General features: G+C 35.1%; 1 protein-coding gene across 1 annotated transcript in view; it reads right to left on the bottom strand.

The window, feature by feature from the left end:
* Positions 1-1,539: 1,539 nt before the first annotated feature.
* The window catches only part of TTC39C (tetratricopeptide repeat domain 39C), a 24,568-nt gene continuing 9,466 nt past the window's right edge, over positions 1,540-16,641 (bottom strand). Inside the window, exons 6-13 of the mRNA XM_085319259.1 lie at positions 13,978-14,071; positions 13,074-13,181; positions 12,440-12,549; positions 11,656-11,779; positions 9,196-9,293; positions 8,205-8,309; positions 5,022-5,060; positions 1,540-4,432 (exon numbers count right to left, since the gene is read on the bottom strand). Coding sequence (XP_085175385.1) covers positions 4,343-4,432; positions 5,022-5,060; positions 8,205-8,309; positions 9,196-9,293; positions 11,656-11,779; positions 12,440-12,549; positions 13,074-13,181; positions 13,978-14,071 — 768 coding nt within the window. The 3' untranslated portion in view covers positions 1,540-4,342. The remainder of the gene's footprint in view (positions 4,433-5,021; positions 5,061-8,204; positions 8,310-9,195; positions 9,294-11,655; positions 11,780-12,439; positions 12,550-13,073; positions 13,182-13,977; positions 14,072-16,641) is intronic.

Genomic DNA, 16,641 nt, shown 5'->3' with positions numbered 1-16,641 from the left:
TGGTGAAAAATAGAAACCATTCATTATTTAACTTTGCCTCATGCTGAATTCCTTTTACATAAACAATATAAACAAGACAAAGAACATTAAGCAACGACCTGAATGTTCTTTATAACGCCTACACAGAGATATGACAAGAAATAGAGCATTTAATATAGCAGAAAAAAATACACAAGAAGATGCAGTGTCCGAAAACCAAAGTTAGACAGCTCCAGGTTTAGAACAGTAGAGGGACTGGATCCTTTCAGCTGCAGTTCTTCAACACAGAATGGCTTTCTTCGCCCCTTCTGCTGGTATGCGGTCACCTCTGTGAGCACTTTGTTGCTGGCATTTCATATGTTTCCAAACTACAGAGGTGGAAGGGATGCTAAACAGTGAGAGATTTAAGTATAATTCAGTCAAGAGAGACAATCTTGAGTATACAAGTGTCTGAGAAAAATCACTTTTTGTCAGCTACTAATAATAGCACCATTGCGCAAGTTATAAAGTTCCGAGAGAATACAAATTTGCAATATAATGACAAAATTTGACCTTTTTCCAGTGCATCTTGTACACTGGCTAATTTCATACAAGAATTTGCTTTGGTACAGATTAAGAGCATCACGTACAGATATGGATAATTCAGTGCAACAATAGCAAATTCTTATACTTTCTGAAACTCTGTAAAGACTAGTTAAGTTTAGTGTGTCTTAATTGTTCTTTAGTCACAACGAACCAGAATCAGGACTTGCTTACTGGTAGAGAGAATTCTCATTTTATTTTGAAAGGCTGACTTACAGAAAAGAACATTAAGAGATGTTGATACAGAAAAGTAGTTTTCAAGCATTTTGTAGCTCACTCAAAACATTAGAAAGCAACAGCATGGTATAAGCCCCTACTCAAATTCCAATTAGCAGGATAACAATTCCTCATCTGCCTATTTTAGAACTCAAAATTTATGTAAAATGTTCTGTTGCACAATTACTTCAGGCTGAAGAAGAATTAGAGGCAATATATCTGTACCTAACTCCTTACTATTCAAGTTCAGAGGAGTTCCCTTAAGTTCTGGACAACATCCAGAGCACCTGCTGATCTATGCACAGGCATGCTGGTCCAACGTCACTGGCTGCCCACGGCCTTAGAGACAGCTAAATGTGAATTTACTTCTTAACATTAGCTTTAATAAATCTTTTTTGTGATCGTATAATTTTTTCATGCAAGTGATTGCTACCACTGTTACCAAGAATACCTTGTAATTGTGAGTTGAAAGAGAATTTAAGCGTCTTTAACAGACTACCACCATTTTACTCCATTGACAGGTTCTACTAATACCCTTGCAACACCATATATAGCTTTACCAATGTAACACTTTGCCCAATTCAAATTTCAAATAGTTATAGAGCAATTTTTAAACAAGGATATGATCAATTGTTGAAAAAAAAAAAGGATCAGATTGTTGTAAATTGAAAATCAATTCAAGATAAAGATTTGGGGAATTTTATTTAAGAATGAAGCATAAGTAGAATATGAAACAAGCATCCAAAGTCAGCAATAGGAGAAGCTAAAGTGCTTGCTTTATCAGAAACATTTTTAAAGGTGTAAGAATACAGAGTACATGTTTTTGTTTTAAACAAGAAACAAGGAAATTTGATGTCTTAGAACAGATGCTGAATCTTGTTCATTCTACAGTTGATCTCAACATGACACATGTAACTCACTTTCTAAACCAGGAGACTATTACGCTGGAAGAACAAAGGCTGAGGTAATTGCTGGCTAGAAAACTTTGTTACTGAGTCACATGACACCCCAAAAGTTTTCCCTAACCTTGGTATCATCTTGTTCAGGAGGCCACTAATTAAAGGCAAATTAGAGGAACAAGGGAACAAAACTCACGTCCACGTTTCTTTTAATTTTACTCAGAAATATAAAAGTGCAAGTTCTGTAAATTAACAACATTTACAGTACATCACAATAAATATGCCACGTTGTGACATCTAAAAATTCTAGATTTTTATCTGAAATGAGTCATATTGAGATAAAAACTTCATCAACATCAACAAAAATACCTGACCCAGTAAAGACAGTCTTAATATATTAATTAGCAAGATGCATATTCCATTATTGCTATTAGACTATGCCTCCGAGTTCCAAAGTATTAAAAAAAACAAAAACAACAAAAAAAAATCTGTTTACGCAAAATACAGTTGAAATTTTTCTCATCACAGGCACAATCTAACATAAAAAAATAACTTTAACATTTATGAGTTAGGAGACTCTCCTATGAGGGGAAAAGATACAGAAACAGATAGTTCATTTCAGCAATGATTCTCTAAGCCCACAGAAAAGCCGCAACTTGCAGAGAGTTAAACTGTTGCATGAATACATAGTGTCTTTCCATATCACTCCAGGCCTGGTGATAACAGGCCATTGAGTAAGTTTACTGCAGCTTGCTAACTACCTCCAAGTACACAGACCCTAGACATCCCAACACAAACTGCATGCAAGTGCTTTGTGTCCTGAACAGCCTAGTTTCACATTACATTTAAGCAGTGTATTTAAAAAATTGTCAGTAACTGTTCCTAGCTATTTACCCAGACTGGACTATGTCTCTGATTGCAAAATATTAAAATCAGATAGGACAAAATAAGATTTCATGTCCATTTCTTGGATGAGAATTCCAAGTAGTCACTATATATACAGTATATTGTTTCCTATTCAATACTTCATTTGGATGGGCCACTTCAAATAAGATTGAACACTAATTTGTGACTCAGCATTACTGGTAAAGTTGAATGAGAAACCAGTTTACTATCTGTAAGTTTCTTTTCTTTCTTTTCTTCTTTTTTTTTTAAAAAAAAGTCACTCCCCTCCTTCACAGACTGCAAAAGAAGTGTTTAACTGCTCTAGGAATGCCTTTCATAGCAGGAATTGTGTATTTCTAGAGGGAAATAGAAGTGTGTCAACCTTTTTATTTGGCCTACCACATAGGTTTCCTCCTCCATATCAGTCTTGCTTTAGATACAACCTCAAAAGCAAATCAATGAAGGTTAGGTGTGGGCAAGGTCTAGAACTTTGGCAACATATTCTGCAAAAAGGTAAGAAAAGAAAAATAGTTTAAGCTAAGGAACTGTTTAAGGCAACTTGACCGAACTAAAAGATAAGGCTTTCTGATAACTATTTCCAAGGAAATCCAGTTTTCTTAGCTTTGCAAAGTAACATCATTCAACTAACTTTCTGGCCAGATTTCCAATCATAAGTTTCCTTAAAAAAATATTTACTTTCCTAGAGTATATTAACCGAATATACAAGGTAAGGAGACTCCTGTTACAGACAAAAGTAAACAAAAACCACATGAGCACATATATAGCCAAGAATTAAATGTTACATGGTCATCRAAGATTTAAGCTGTCCGAGGTATTTCATTATCTTAACACCACAGGTTTGGAATACCATTTCAAGATTAAAGATACCATACTATTGGTATGACTACTGAAACAGGCTTTTGGTTTGTTTGGTTTGTTTAAACACCTTTAAAGGTCACTGCCTTGAAGATTCAGCAGCCTGAATTGAAAGTAAGTTAAATTATATTATCTGGCCTATGTAATTTAATGCACTCTTCAAAACATTAAGAGTAGAAATAAGAACTGCCCACACAGTAATTGTGTGTCAAACAAAATAAGTATTTGGCTGGAATGTACCAGAAGCAGAGGTCTTAAATATTGACATAATTTGTATCACAAATTTGAGTTGGGTGGGGAGGGGAAGGTGAAAAAGGGAAGAAATGTAAGGTTTGAAATTCACACATCATTATGAAGTCACTGAAATAACCTTCTAAAATTTAGTAAGATTTGCTTTTTGTAGCTGAACAGTTTTCCTTCTCTTGTGCCCGCCGTATTGGCCAATTCTCAAAGAAAGAGTGTTCTGCCCATTTCCAATGTTAACATTTACACCAATTACTTATATTGTACTACTCTAATCAAAACAGAAGATTGTTCCCCTTAGAGAGCATATTTTAGATCTATTTTAAAAGTAAAAAAACAATACCTGCCAATATTGGAGTAAATCACATGTGTGCTTACTTATGCTCACCTGCAGAGTTACAAGTAACTGTGTTCAGCTTTGTTTAAATAAAATAACAACTGAAGAGTTAAAAACACAAGGTCACTTAACCCTCATCCTGGTTGATTTATTTTTAATTAAAATTGTGGTATTTTACTAAGCCATAACAACTCTGAACATACTAGCAAAGTGTCTCTGGCACAAACGGTTTTCAGAAGAAAAGCTGGTCTTCCCAACAGCTTAATCCTCTGCTTTATCTTAAAGTGCAGAAACTGTGGGAAAGGATAACAAGACTTCCTGTCCATCACTGTGGAACAACTTCCCTTAGAGAAGCTAAGGCTGCATGTATGCGGACGTGCAATCTGTTCTCAAAATCATAGCCAGTAAATTCTTCCTGAAATAAAAAAAAAAAAAAAAAAAAAAAAAAAAACAACTATTAACCTCCTTCATCTTAGGATGTGGGGATAATTTTACTAGTGAGGTCATGAATCTACAAAATAGACAAAAGTGAACTGCAGAATGCATACTGCTATTAATGTCCCTGCATTACCCAAAGCAATAGAATTTTTAGAAAATTTTTTTGCTCTCTTCGTTAACTAGGTATTTCTCTATTTCCAACATGCTGTTCCAATCCCATTTAGTTTAATAGTATTTGGAAAGTTATGCAAGTCCAAAAGTTCTAGAAAATTCCAACCTGCCCAAGGCAAGGACCAGTGGTAACATATATGAAGTGGAGAATGGTAGTTTGCAGCCAAGTTTTAGCTGAAAGACTTGGAAAGGTTATAACACCTCAGCAGAGGTTATTAGTTTGGGTTCTGTACTATACCTCACTTACACAATACATGCACACCACTGAGTGGCACCTCAATACATGATAAGTTACATTATGTATGACAGACACCAATGCTACTAAAACCCAAGTTAAACAACTCTGAAACGCCTTTCTCTCCAAAAGATGAAGTTGGAAGTGTCTTAGCTTTTACCTTAGCTTGGAGAAGTAAGCTTTTGCCTCTTGGCACAGTCTACAAAGAGAGACAAACACTGCATTAAAAACACATCGCAAATGTTACAGAAAATAAAGTTAATTATATGGCCTGGTCAGTCTGAAGTAGCACCTCTGTTTTGAAAATGAACTACTGAGTACACCAAAATCGCTCAAATTAGAAGGCTAGAAATACTAATGAAATGAGGTACCTAAGATGCGCAGCACTACATATTTCTAAGACTTCTACAGAAAAGGAAAAATTACAGCTTGACAGGGAAGTTGCTAGTGACAATGGTGAGCCTCAACAATGTACAGAAATACAAATGAGGTTACAGGTAAATGACTCAATTGATCAAAAGTGTTTTGCTTCTTAACTGGAGTTTAAAGACATCTACAAAACTTGCAAAACAAGAGCAAATTTTTAAGCATTAGAAGTTGTTTCAGAACTCTCAAATTCAAACTCTTAAGCTATATATATTTGCAGATTCATATTTATTTCTGAAAAGGTCACATTTTATTTCTTACTAAATAGAAACTTTTTATTTTAAATCTTACAAATAGTTTCTTCAACTACCTAATAAAAAACATAGAAAAAATGAAGTTTTCTTATTCAGCTATATCTGAATATGAACTTATGTATCTATATTAGTTACATCACATTCACAGTGTATAAAACATATACAAAGAAGTCTAGCAAGTAAACTTATTCTTGACATAACCATATTAAAATCTTAAAAAACTTCATGAGAACAAAGTTTAAAATAACAAAGATATCAGCAGATATATTAGATCAAACATGTAATCATGAGTCACTTTAAAATGTTGTAATTTAATAAAAGTGTTCTTTTTTAAGCTAACAGGCATATTTGCTTCTTTATCTTTTGCTCGGTGTCTTTAACGTGCTCAGTCACTTTGGTAAGTATGATTTACAAAATCCTATATCCTTCCCTTTTTAACCACTATACTGCTCTCAAATACGACTTGCACGATATCTCCGCTAGTAAACTGGATCAAACCAAAAAAAGATTTAAAAACCCACACACAACGCCACACCATCCACATACTTCTAAACCTAGCTCTTGTTTTTCTCATCCCACCCCACTTTATTCAAGTCAGGCAACTTGAACTGTCTGACTCAGTGTCCAAGTACCATGAGAGGGAGTGTTTCCTACTTTAAGTTCACATACTAAGTGCTACCACAGTTTCTGAGTAGCAGCTACAAGCAAAGGCTCGTTCAGCCCTTGAATACATAACATGAAGCGGGTTACTGAGTGGCAAGGGAGAAAGAAGAACTGTTCCCAAATTATGAGAGTCTTCAGATTTCACTACCAATCTCCACTCTTGTATATAGCAGCAGTCTCAACTACTCTAAACAGAATGGTTTGAGACACTTCACATAATCAAACATGGACAAATAAAAGCAGCTGAAGCATCACAGGCCTCAGACCTTCCTACCAGGTTTCAAGGCCTTGCTGTAAGTTACACAGCATCAAGGCTTCGAAAAAAGAACTGCTGTCTTTAAAAGCATTTTCTCTAGCTTCGTCCTGTGTCATGACAGCCACTTCTATTGAAATAGTTTCCTTTCTTTTCCTTCCCTGACATTCAGCTCAGATGATCAGATCTGACAAGATTAAAACAACAGAAAATATAATCTTAAGAACAGGATACACTGACAACCCAACTACATTATCAACTACATACAGTGTGTGGGGGTTTGAGTGGAAAAAAAAAATGTAACAGCAGAACCCTGTAACTGCTTCCCCAAACTCGCAATCGAATTCAGGAAGCACTACGTAAAACAGCATGAACTCCAAGCAGTAGCCTTACATATTTGAGAAGGGAAACAGTAAAAAGAACGGCAAAAAGCTGCCATAGTTTAAGCTAGTTTGAGTTCCCCAAAAGGCAGAGTACTAGCAAAGACCACAACAACCAAATATATGCATCAACTAAGCCATTTGGACAGCTGGAAAGTCAGATGGTTATTTTCTCTCATCATCCTGAGCAACAAAAACTCTATATATCACAGAAAAAGCCAAAATACAAAGGACATGCAGCTTCGGGGGAATTTGCATGACTGAATCGCTTCCCTTAAATATCCTCTGCAAAGAAACAAGACAATGGCATGCTTGCACTCAGTACAGCTAGGATCCCAAGATCCTCTGAGGCTGGAGATTAGGAAGGTATTTGTCCCAGGAGTGGGTAAAAATATCCCCAAAGGAAGATTTTTGACAAACGCCATATCATTCTAACTTTAAGTCTGATCCTGAAAACACAGAGATATTTTAGGAAAATATCAACTTCTACACAGAGAAGTTAATGACATGTAATCTTTGAACATGAACAGTATCCAGCAGGAAACTCAAGCGTGCAAAGAAAGGATCCTAGACATTTACCACATTAAATACTATTCACAGATAACAACTCCCTACCTATCCAAGGCATTCTTACCATGCCTCTCCTGCCCCTTAATGGCAGGAAGGCATCAGGCAAATGAAGGGCAGGAGGGGGAAGAGGAGGGTCTGGGTCTTGGAGGGATACGGGAGGTACTTCCATAGCTCAGCATTTATACTTACTGTTCCTACAAGGAACATTAGAAAAATTGGACATCATCAAATGATTAGAGTTGCATTATATGATGAAAGAAAAGTGAAATATTTATGGCTCTTTGGGAGGAAAAAATACTGAATAATAATCAAAACAATATGGTGCTACACTCATTAGAATTCTTGTTCCAATGCTTGTTGTCCTTAAACAACTGAACAATATAAAGCAGAGGAAGTCTGGAAATGTTATGTTTAACTTACTGCTAAAGAAAGATATCACTAATGGTCAGGAATGTAATAACTGAACATGCCCAGAAGAGTGTCTGCAGGCTATAGTTTCTTACGTAAAAGGAACAAAAAAGACAACAACAAAGTAAGACATTTCAGTGTTACTAAGCAATACATTAAACTCCTCAATGTCCTCAAAGAAGCTCTTCACACTGAAGAGTAAGATGCTGCAACTTTAAATGCATTTGGTTTATTGAAAGCAAAGGAGTTTATTTAGAGCAGCTGTAAAACACATTTTTAAAGTTTAACAAACATTATCGCCTATAAACACTCTTTTATTGTTTGTACAGTGACATAGAGGCTCCTCATTCCAACTTTAAGAGCTTAAAATTCTAGTTTATACTAATTACCTCTGGATTGTCTAACAGAAGACAGCCAAGTTCATAGCAAGCATATGGCTGAATGTATAAGTTGTTTTGACGGCACAGTTCATCTTTAGCAGCTCGCTGAAAAAACTGTACAAAAAAAAAAAGAAAAGATTACAGTAACACATTTAAACAGACTGTTTGATCACTTAAAAATGCACAAGTACCTTTTAACATCAAGCACTACAAATTAGCCCAAAGCTAAAACGTGAACACATCAAGTTTGCAATGACAGAGAATCTTTAAGCAATGACCCAGAGGTTCTCACAGACAATACTGCATCAAGGCAAAATTAGATTGTTTGAATTTTTACCAAGCAACAAACTGATTATTTCAAGAAGGTTTTTTTTTAATTTTAGATTGATGTTAGTTCCTTGTTGTAGCTAACATTTTTTTTCAGAAATGAAGTAACCTGGATTTTTAAAATACATGAGAGAATCAGATAAAAAGATTTAATATCAGCATTAGCTCCCTTGTTGTCTACATGAATTCCATTAAAAAAAAAAAAAAAAAAAAGGAGTTGTGCCTACAGATCAAAGTCTGGAGTAGTGCCAAAATTATTCTTTGATATATGCTAATAATCAAACCTCTCAGTGTCTTAACAGTTCTGGAGTAGGAACAATCAATCTATGCTTTTGAAAGGCAAATCTCCAAATTATTTTTAAAAAGATCAGTTTTCTTTGTTGGACAACAAAATCTAGCAGAGCCCAAGAATTTCTCCATTTTCCTTCCCAGCTTCCCCTTAACTCTTACTACTGCAAGCCACTGTAACTGCTCAGTTTGTTCAACATTAGCCATTTATTTTTACAACACAGAAGATCTAACGAAGCTATGCTAACTTGTAAGATTTGAAGAGCACGTGACATTATTTTGGAATTTGCACAACAGAATGATCAATAGCACTCTTAGTCAACAGTGTTTACAGAATAGCTCATAAAATACGATTCATAGTGAAAATTATCATTTAACAACTTACCTGAACAGCATCTTGAAAATTTCCCAAGCATTTGTGTATGGCACCAAGGAGCAAATTCTTCAAACCAACAGCAGATGAATCATCAACATCCTGACAAGCTTAATAAAAAGATTCCAAAAAAACAATATGGACTGAAATTCCTCCTTAGAGAACAAGTATGGTCTATGATGACCTTTAGTCTGATGACTAAAATTTAATTGGAAAGCAGAGATCCTATGAAAGTTAGTGACATCATACACAACAAAATAATTTGGTTTCTTTAAATACAATCCATTTTGTTGGAATCCCATCAAGTAATCTGCCACTCATGAGAAGAACTCCTAAGCACAAATGAATGGGCCCCCTGAAGCCAAAGGCAGTTGGTGTGTTCTTCTCTCACAAGAAGAGAAGACATTTCTCTACCAGTCTTTGAAAAACCCAGCAGAAGGTAAAGGTAAGAAATAATCACTCCTCTTCGGCATTATAGGTGACTAGGCTGTCCCAGATATAAGAGGCAAAGCACACAGTCCAAATTATAAGGTGTCCAATACAAAAAAACAAAAAACCACACAGGCAATTTAGACGTAAAGGTGATTTGTTCTGAACTGAAGCCAAATGACAGACACAAAAATCTGCACCGGAGCTAAAACCCCAGACTAGGCTGTTTTGGCATCACACTTCCCAATGCTGACAGGAATACAGGGCTTATTCGCCAGACCTTAGATGGTTCAGAGTCTAGGACAGACTGTGCCTCATATAAGCGGTGCTCAGTGTTTGGAAAGAGCTCAAACACGATGCATGTAATCAGCTCCCGCTGAATCAGGCTCCGGCTTGGTCATGCTTTTTAGCTCCAGCTCAGAACAGCTCTGTTGGATCAAAGCTGGCTCCACGAGGAGCCATTTCCACTTGTCTGCACCATCGTTTCCAGAGACTCCAGCCTGCATTGTTTTTCATCCCCTCAAAAGGGGCTGAACTGCTGCTCCTGGGAGAAGTACAGCTACTTCAACTTTGCACTCTGCCTCATCTAATAAATCCTGCCAGATTCAAATAGGCTTTACATTCACAACAGGGTTAATACACAACACAAATAAACCACCTGTTAACAACTGAAAGTTAGCTGCGTTAGGTATTTGGATGTTACATAATGCTGTCACCTCTTTCACTTTTATTACAAATCTCAAGTTACTTGGCATTTTACTTACAAGGACACAGCACTTGGAGACAAATTAATTTCTGCAAATCAGAGCTTTATTTTTCAGTTTTCTAGCCCTGAGGAAAAGGAAAAACTCCCCCCCCCCCAAAAAAAAAAAAACCCTACCCTCAGCAAGTACATCCCAATTGTTCAAGAAAAGGGGAAGTAAATTAAAAAGAAAAATCTGCTGTGATTTCATCATTCTTGAGATACATCTTAGGAGTTGCAATAATATTCTCATTATGCAGATAATCCTCCACTCAGTATCACTGATGTAGACACTTCTGTCTGAACGTAATGCCTTACAGGAGGCTACCCCTAAAGCCAATTGTTCTGAAGTCAAGAGACAGACATACAAAAAACATCCTGAAATCTATTTTTAATCAAAGTGAATCTGATTTTAAAGTCTTCACCACTATCTTACAGGACTAGAAAAACAGGGATTTGAATGTAATCCACTGCCATCACACAAGTTAAATGAACAAATTATCTTTAATTAAAAAACAAAAACCTACAGCTAGTCTTGATGTTAGACTTCAAGACTAGGCAGTTTTCTAGCTTAGTAGCACGTACTATCCCCAGAATTCCACAATAACTTGAGTAATGAAGTATTTCAGTGGCAGATATATTTTGGGAGTTATTTTCTGAAGGAGCAGGGAAGAACTTGAAGCTGTTTGCAGTCTGCAAACAAGACCAATCCCTGAAAATTGGGGCAGTAAAAACTTCATGATAAACACACTGCAACCATAAACTTCATTTGACAGATCTCATCCAAAAGGTCTGGGGATTGAGAAGGAGGCAGGTTCCAGCCATTCCTTTCAGCACTAAGTCTCAGCAACCAAGATCAAAAAAACCCTTACCATAGCATAAATGGCCCTGGAAACTACATTTCTTTTAAAAGAAGAATGATATACCTAAGATTATTATTGGTTTTATTGTTATTTTGTAGCTAGGTTTAAATGAAGGTTTCTTTAGTGACTCTGAATAATGGCTACCACATTAGTGTTTTATTTTTAATGTGGCCATATGCAACAATCCATTAAACAAAAAAAAAAATCCACGTCTTCTCTCAAAAATGATAAAATAAAGCTTTACGACAATACTTACTGGCATAGCTTTTCCTATTGCTATTCAACCTGTTTTATGCATGCATACAGATGCAATACAGATGTAAGTTTTCATGCTACTACAATCAAATGGTCTGCACAACAGAAGAAAAAAATTATAAACCTCACCAAAAAACAAGCAAAAAAACACAACAGCGAGAAAATCAATGAACCATATCATACCTTGGCTCATATGTTGCAGGTTGGAGAGGGAACAGTTTGGAAGGGCTTTCCATAAGTACAATACCTCAATGGATGCCAGGACACAGAGCTCTTTGGTTGGCATTTGTTTTCTAAATCTATCTGCCTGTAGGCAGGGAAGTAGGGAAGAAGAGAAGAAGGAGGAAGGAGGAAGATCTGTCATCTGTTCTTTCACAAGGAACACAATATTCACAAATAGTATATCACAAATAGTAATTCCAAAAATGTTTAAAAAACAAAGTCTGTGGTAATTTAACTTAACGATTTCAGTACTAAAAATTAAAATCTTTCAGTTAATTCAAATGTTTACATATTGATCAAAATTAAAGCTTCTCAGTGTGCAGCCTGGATTTGTTTCATTCTATTTCACAATCTCAAATGCATATAAACTGAATACTACAACATCTGCAAGATCAACAGTAGCTATTTCTTAGAAAATTCCAGCTTTCAAAAATATTAGGGCTTTGAAAAGCAAGACAAGATAAAAACAAGTAAGAAATGTAAAGCTAGAAGGAAAATTACTGAAACAACTATAGTATCATGTATTTTTATCTATAAGAACTACTTGGGTTAAGTTGAAAAGTGAACAGCTATTCATATATTCTTTGCTGTCTCCTTAAAATATATGGCAATACTGTTTTTCCACTTGAATCGTTCCCTCTAATTCTACAAAAGCAATATAACAGAACACAGTTTGTTCAAAAATAAATGCTGGTGGAAAATGCAATTACTGTATTGAAACAATCCAGTTTATGCTAAATCAAACCTTTTTCACTGAAAATTGCTCAATCTGATTGTTTTTTCTTTTGAAAAGCTTCTGAACTTCCTTGAAGACATTCTGAGCACCACTGACATCACCAGTGGCTCCTTGACACACTATAACAACACAGAAAAGGTTAACAGTACTGAGACAAAAACATGAAAAATGAAGGCTAGCTTTCACACTACAGGAGAAAAACGTTCACTTCTGGAAAAGAGCCAGACTGGGATTTGGCAAAGATGCAAATCCCAGCTCACTCAGGTGTTTCTGGGAGCATTAGCAAGTCACTCAATATTTTATTTCATGTCCATTAAAGAAACTAATATTGCCCAATCTTGAGGGATTTATTAATTAAATGTTTACAATACATTAAATTATCGTGGCAGTAGATCATGTAACAACCATAGCAATGGAGACCCAAAGGGGAAGTGTACCCATGCATGTGCATGGGTTATATAAATAAATAAAATCATGCAAGTAACTTCTGACCCACAGCTGCATAAGTAAGCAGTGTGGGAAGCACCATGGGAAGACTATGTACACTGGTAACTTCCCCAAAATAAAAATAGACGGAAACAGTGTCAAAGCATGATACATATAACTATATTTATCACTTATCCAACTCATTGACATTACTAACCTGCTGTTAGATAAGCATAATAGCATTGGGACCACCTGGATTCATTTTTAAGCCTTTCAAAAGATTCAAATGCATCTTTGAAATTCATCTCTATCATGCTGCACCAGCCTAAAAATGAGATCAATTTAATTTATGAGAGAGAAAGCATAGTAATTCAAATCTGGTGTAAACACTACTGAAACATAAAATTTGTTATAAGAGCTGGAGCTAGTTTAATAATTATATCAACAGCTTGAAAAGTTAAAAAATAAAAATAAAACCAATCACATACATTGAAAGTCTGGCTTAAGTAGTTTATACAGACACTGAAGACTTTTACAAAATATTTTGCAGAACACTGAAATTTACAACAAAGCTCCTATGTTTTCCCTTATTCTCCTACCTGCGACAAGATTCCTTCACCAGAGACATTTAAAGGTTGTAACAACATACTCTCCTCACTCTAAATGCTTGTAAGCAAATCAAGAACATGTAATAGAAAGAATATGACATATCTGTTCATTTTTGTTATTAACGTAAGGAAATGAACATGAAACAGTATGAAGCTTCTTAGACTTACTTATTTTTAGCACAGAAATGGTGATTCCACAGACAGACCAAACTAATTCATCACTCATTTTAAATAATCTTGTATAGAGGAATAGTTTGTTCTCAATTCCACAATCTACTCTATACTTTTGCATCAACTTGTATTTGTGGAAAATTATTTAAAGGTTATGAAATTATCAAATGCTACCTGCTCCCAAACAAAAAGACAAGATTATTGAAGTAATTCAACCAATTAAACCACCACTAGTATTCTAAAATTTCTTTTATAACCTAGTTAAAATAAGCTAGCTTCTTTATTAGTTATTAACCAAAACTTAAAAGTGAAATATTTACAGCACAAAGTTATCCAATTTACCTATTTCATATAAGCAGACATGTTGAATCTCCCTTTGGTCTGTTGCAAGTTCCAAAGCAGTATGAAATGAGGTCAAGGCACTATTGATTTGACACTAACAAAGGCAAAAGAAGACAAAAAATAAAAAAGGTCAGATTTCTTAAATCAAATTCAAATTATCCACAGATTTTAAGATACTGATTTCTATTAATATGTTTTAAAAATGATTATATAGGGAAAAAATAATTCAAGTGTCATACAGATGATAGCCTCTAGTTTAAGTAGATGGAAGATGTACAACATCCCATTGAGAGAAAAGTCTCAGAATTGAGCTCAGATTCTAGATTGTTTTAAGTGAACTGAAAATATAGGTAACAGTGTGAAGGGGAAGGGATAATATTTATTTACATATCAGCTCCACATTGCAACTCCTTTGGCCAGTTTCGATTTTGATCTAATCACTTTTGAAGAGAAATATGGGCAAATCATGACAAAGTCTTCACTGGCAACAATAAACACATCTTAGAGTTCCTTCAATTAATGCATTTTTCCACATTAATGATATGATAAGATGCCTAAAACAACAAAGAACTGAATTATAAGAAATAAGGGAAGTAAGAATTGTTAATACCAAACAACTCAGATTTATTTTTAAATGAATCCTTATGAGAATGCAAAGCATCTGCTTGCAAGGTACTAAGAATCAGTTCCACAGTGTGCAGAAGTAAAAACCAAACCATAAAATACGCAACTTACACGGTAAAAGTCAAGTAAGAAGAAAATTACAGAACACTACAAAGGAGCAAAGCGGCGGGAGGCAGGGAAAGAAACTGAGGAGTTTTATAATGAAAAAAAAATTCTAATCAATTCAACTCTCAACTTAAAAGAGAGAGAGAGAGAGAGAGAGAGAGAGAGAGAGAGAGAGAGAGAGAGATTGTGTGTGTGTGTGTGTATGTGTGTGTGTGTATTCCATCTATTTGCTATTATGTCCAAAAGTCACTGGTTGTGTGTGGTAGACTTTTGAGCAATCTCATTTATACTCGTATTAGTCATTCCATCATTTAGAAGTCAGAATAGTCTTAATACCAGTTAATGATTTTGGTTTTCTACATAATAAAATTAACCATTAAAGGTATTCTTATTTATTTTGAAGTATTTCACCTCTTTACACATCTCTCAGTAATAATTTAAACAAAAATTTGTACAGAATTGATAAATATTGCAACACATGTAAAGAGGTAGAAAGGGATATAAGATAGAAACATCCTGATAAAATCATCAGTTATCAATGGCTAGAAATAGGCCGACCAGTTCTGTAACAAGCATAATGATTATTCTTCTGGCCAAATATTACCCCCTATGCTTGGCTAATTGAATAGACAGCAACTAATCTTCATTTCTAGTTTTTATAGACAACATAGGATCTTATGAGACCTCTCTGTAACCATCTGCAGCTTGAGGCCTTTATGATGATGCAAATAAACATTTATATAAATTTATATCAATATGGCCTACAGTTCCATTAACAGTGTTTGTATATTCATTCTCACAAATATTTAGTTCATATATGCAAACAAATAAAATTTTAAACCAGTCACTGTCAGCTAGGCAAATAAGGGGGGCTGGGGTGGGAACCACGAACAAGCAAAGCTGCCACCTATGCAAGTAAAATTTATTCCAAAATTCCTGCTTGTATCCTTAAGGCCACATACAAGAAAAGCTTTTCCTGAGTCTGGCAGAAAACTCTAGAGTGATTTTGTTTGATTTCCTTCTATCTCACCAGGGAACACTATCTGAGCTGTTAAGGAACTCTCTCACAATAAATCACGCATGCTGCATCAAGACAGTGCAACTGCCAAAAGAAACCATAGCTATAATAATATAACGACTGTACATTTAGAAAAGAAAGTGATGATTAGATTAAGGTGCTTACTGACACAATAGAATACAATTCATCTGTCTTTCTGTACAGTATATTTGCCCTCAAAGTTACCAGGGAGCCTGAGGAACATTCAGCTTATTTGCTTTTGTAGCAGCACCTTCTATCCACTACTCATTAATAAGAATACTACCGCTGCATCATTTCCTGCAAAATAAATCTTACAAATCCAGTTTTACAGAAAATGTTTAATGTAGACTTAGATCTGATCTTTGTGCTACAAAGTTTAAAAATTCAGTAAAATTACATTTGGAATGCTTCCAAGAAAAACACAAAAAAATTCAAATATTTATTCCTCTGACTATTCTCTACTTTTTAAACAACTAAAAAAAAAAAGTATGTTAAAATATAAATCGCTTTTCTATACGATATTGTTCTACACAATGACTAATAGCAGCTGCATCATTTTTCTACAGTGCAGTATACCAAATTCTGGGCTGCATGTGAAATATTGAACACCTAATAATATGCAGCTCCATCAGCTGAATATTCCATCTTCTGTAATCCGTATCTGTAACCTCCTATGTCTCTCAAGTGCTTTGAGATCATCAGGCTCAGTAAAGATTTTAGAGTCATTCCTTGATAATTAACATTTCAGTCACCTCCAGGGACTGTGACAATGCGCTGGAATATGAATTTCTACTTAGTATCAATCCTTAAAATAAATGTATTACTAACTATGTAAGGGTTTAGAGAATAAAGTGAAGGAATTATAAATGCCCAAGAATCACTGAATACAACATTAT

This window comes from Rhea americana, unplaced genomic scaffold (assembly GCF_003343005.1).
Source record: "Rhea americana isolate MKP2758 unplaced genomic scaffold, rheAme1 scaffold_58, whole genome shotgun sequence".
Classification (NCBI taxonomy): Eukaryota; Metazoa; Chordata; class Aves; order Rheiformes; family Rheidae; genus Rhea; species Rhea americana.
The sequence above is the reverse complement of the archived record's forward strand: the minus strand, read 5'-3'. Positions and strand labels throughout refer to the sequence as shown.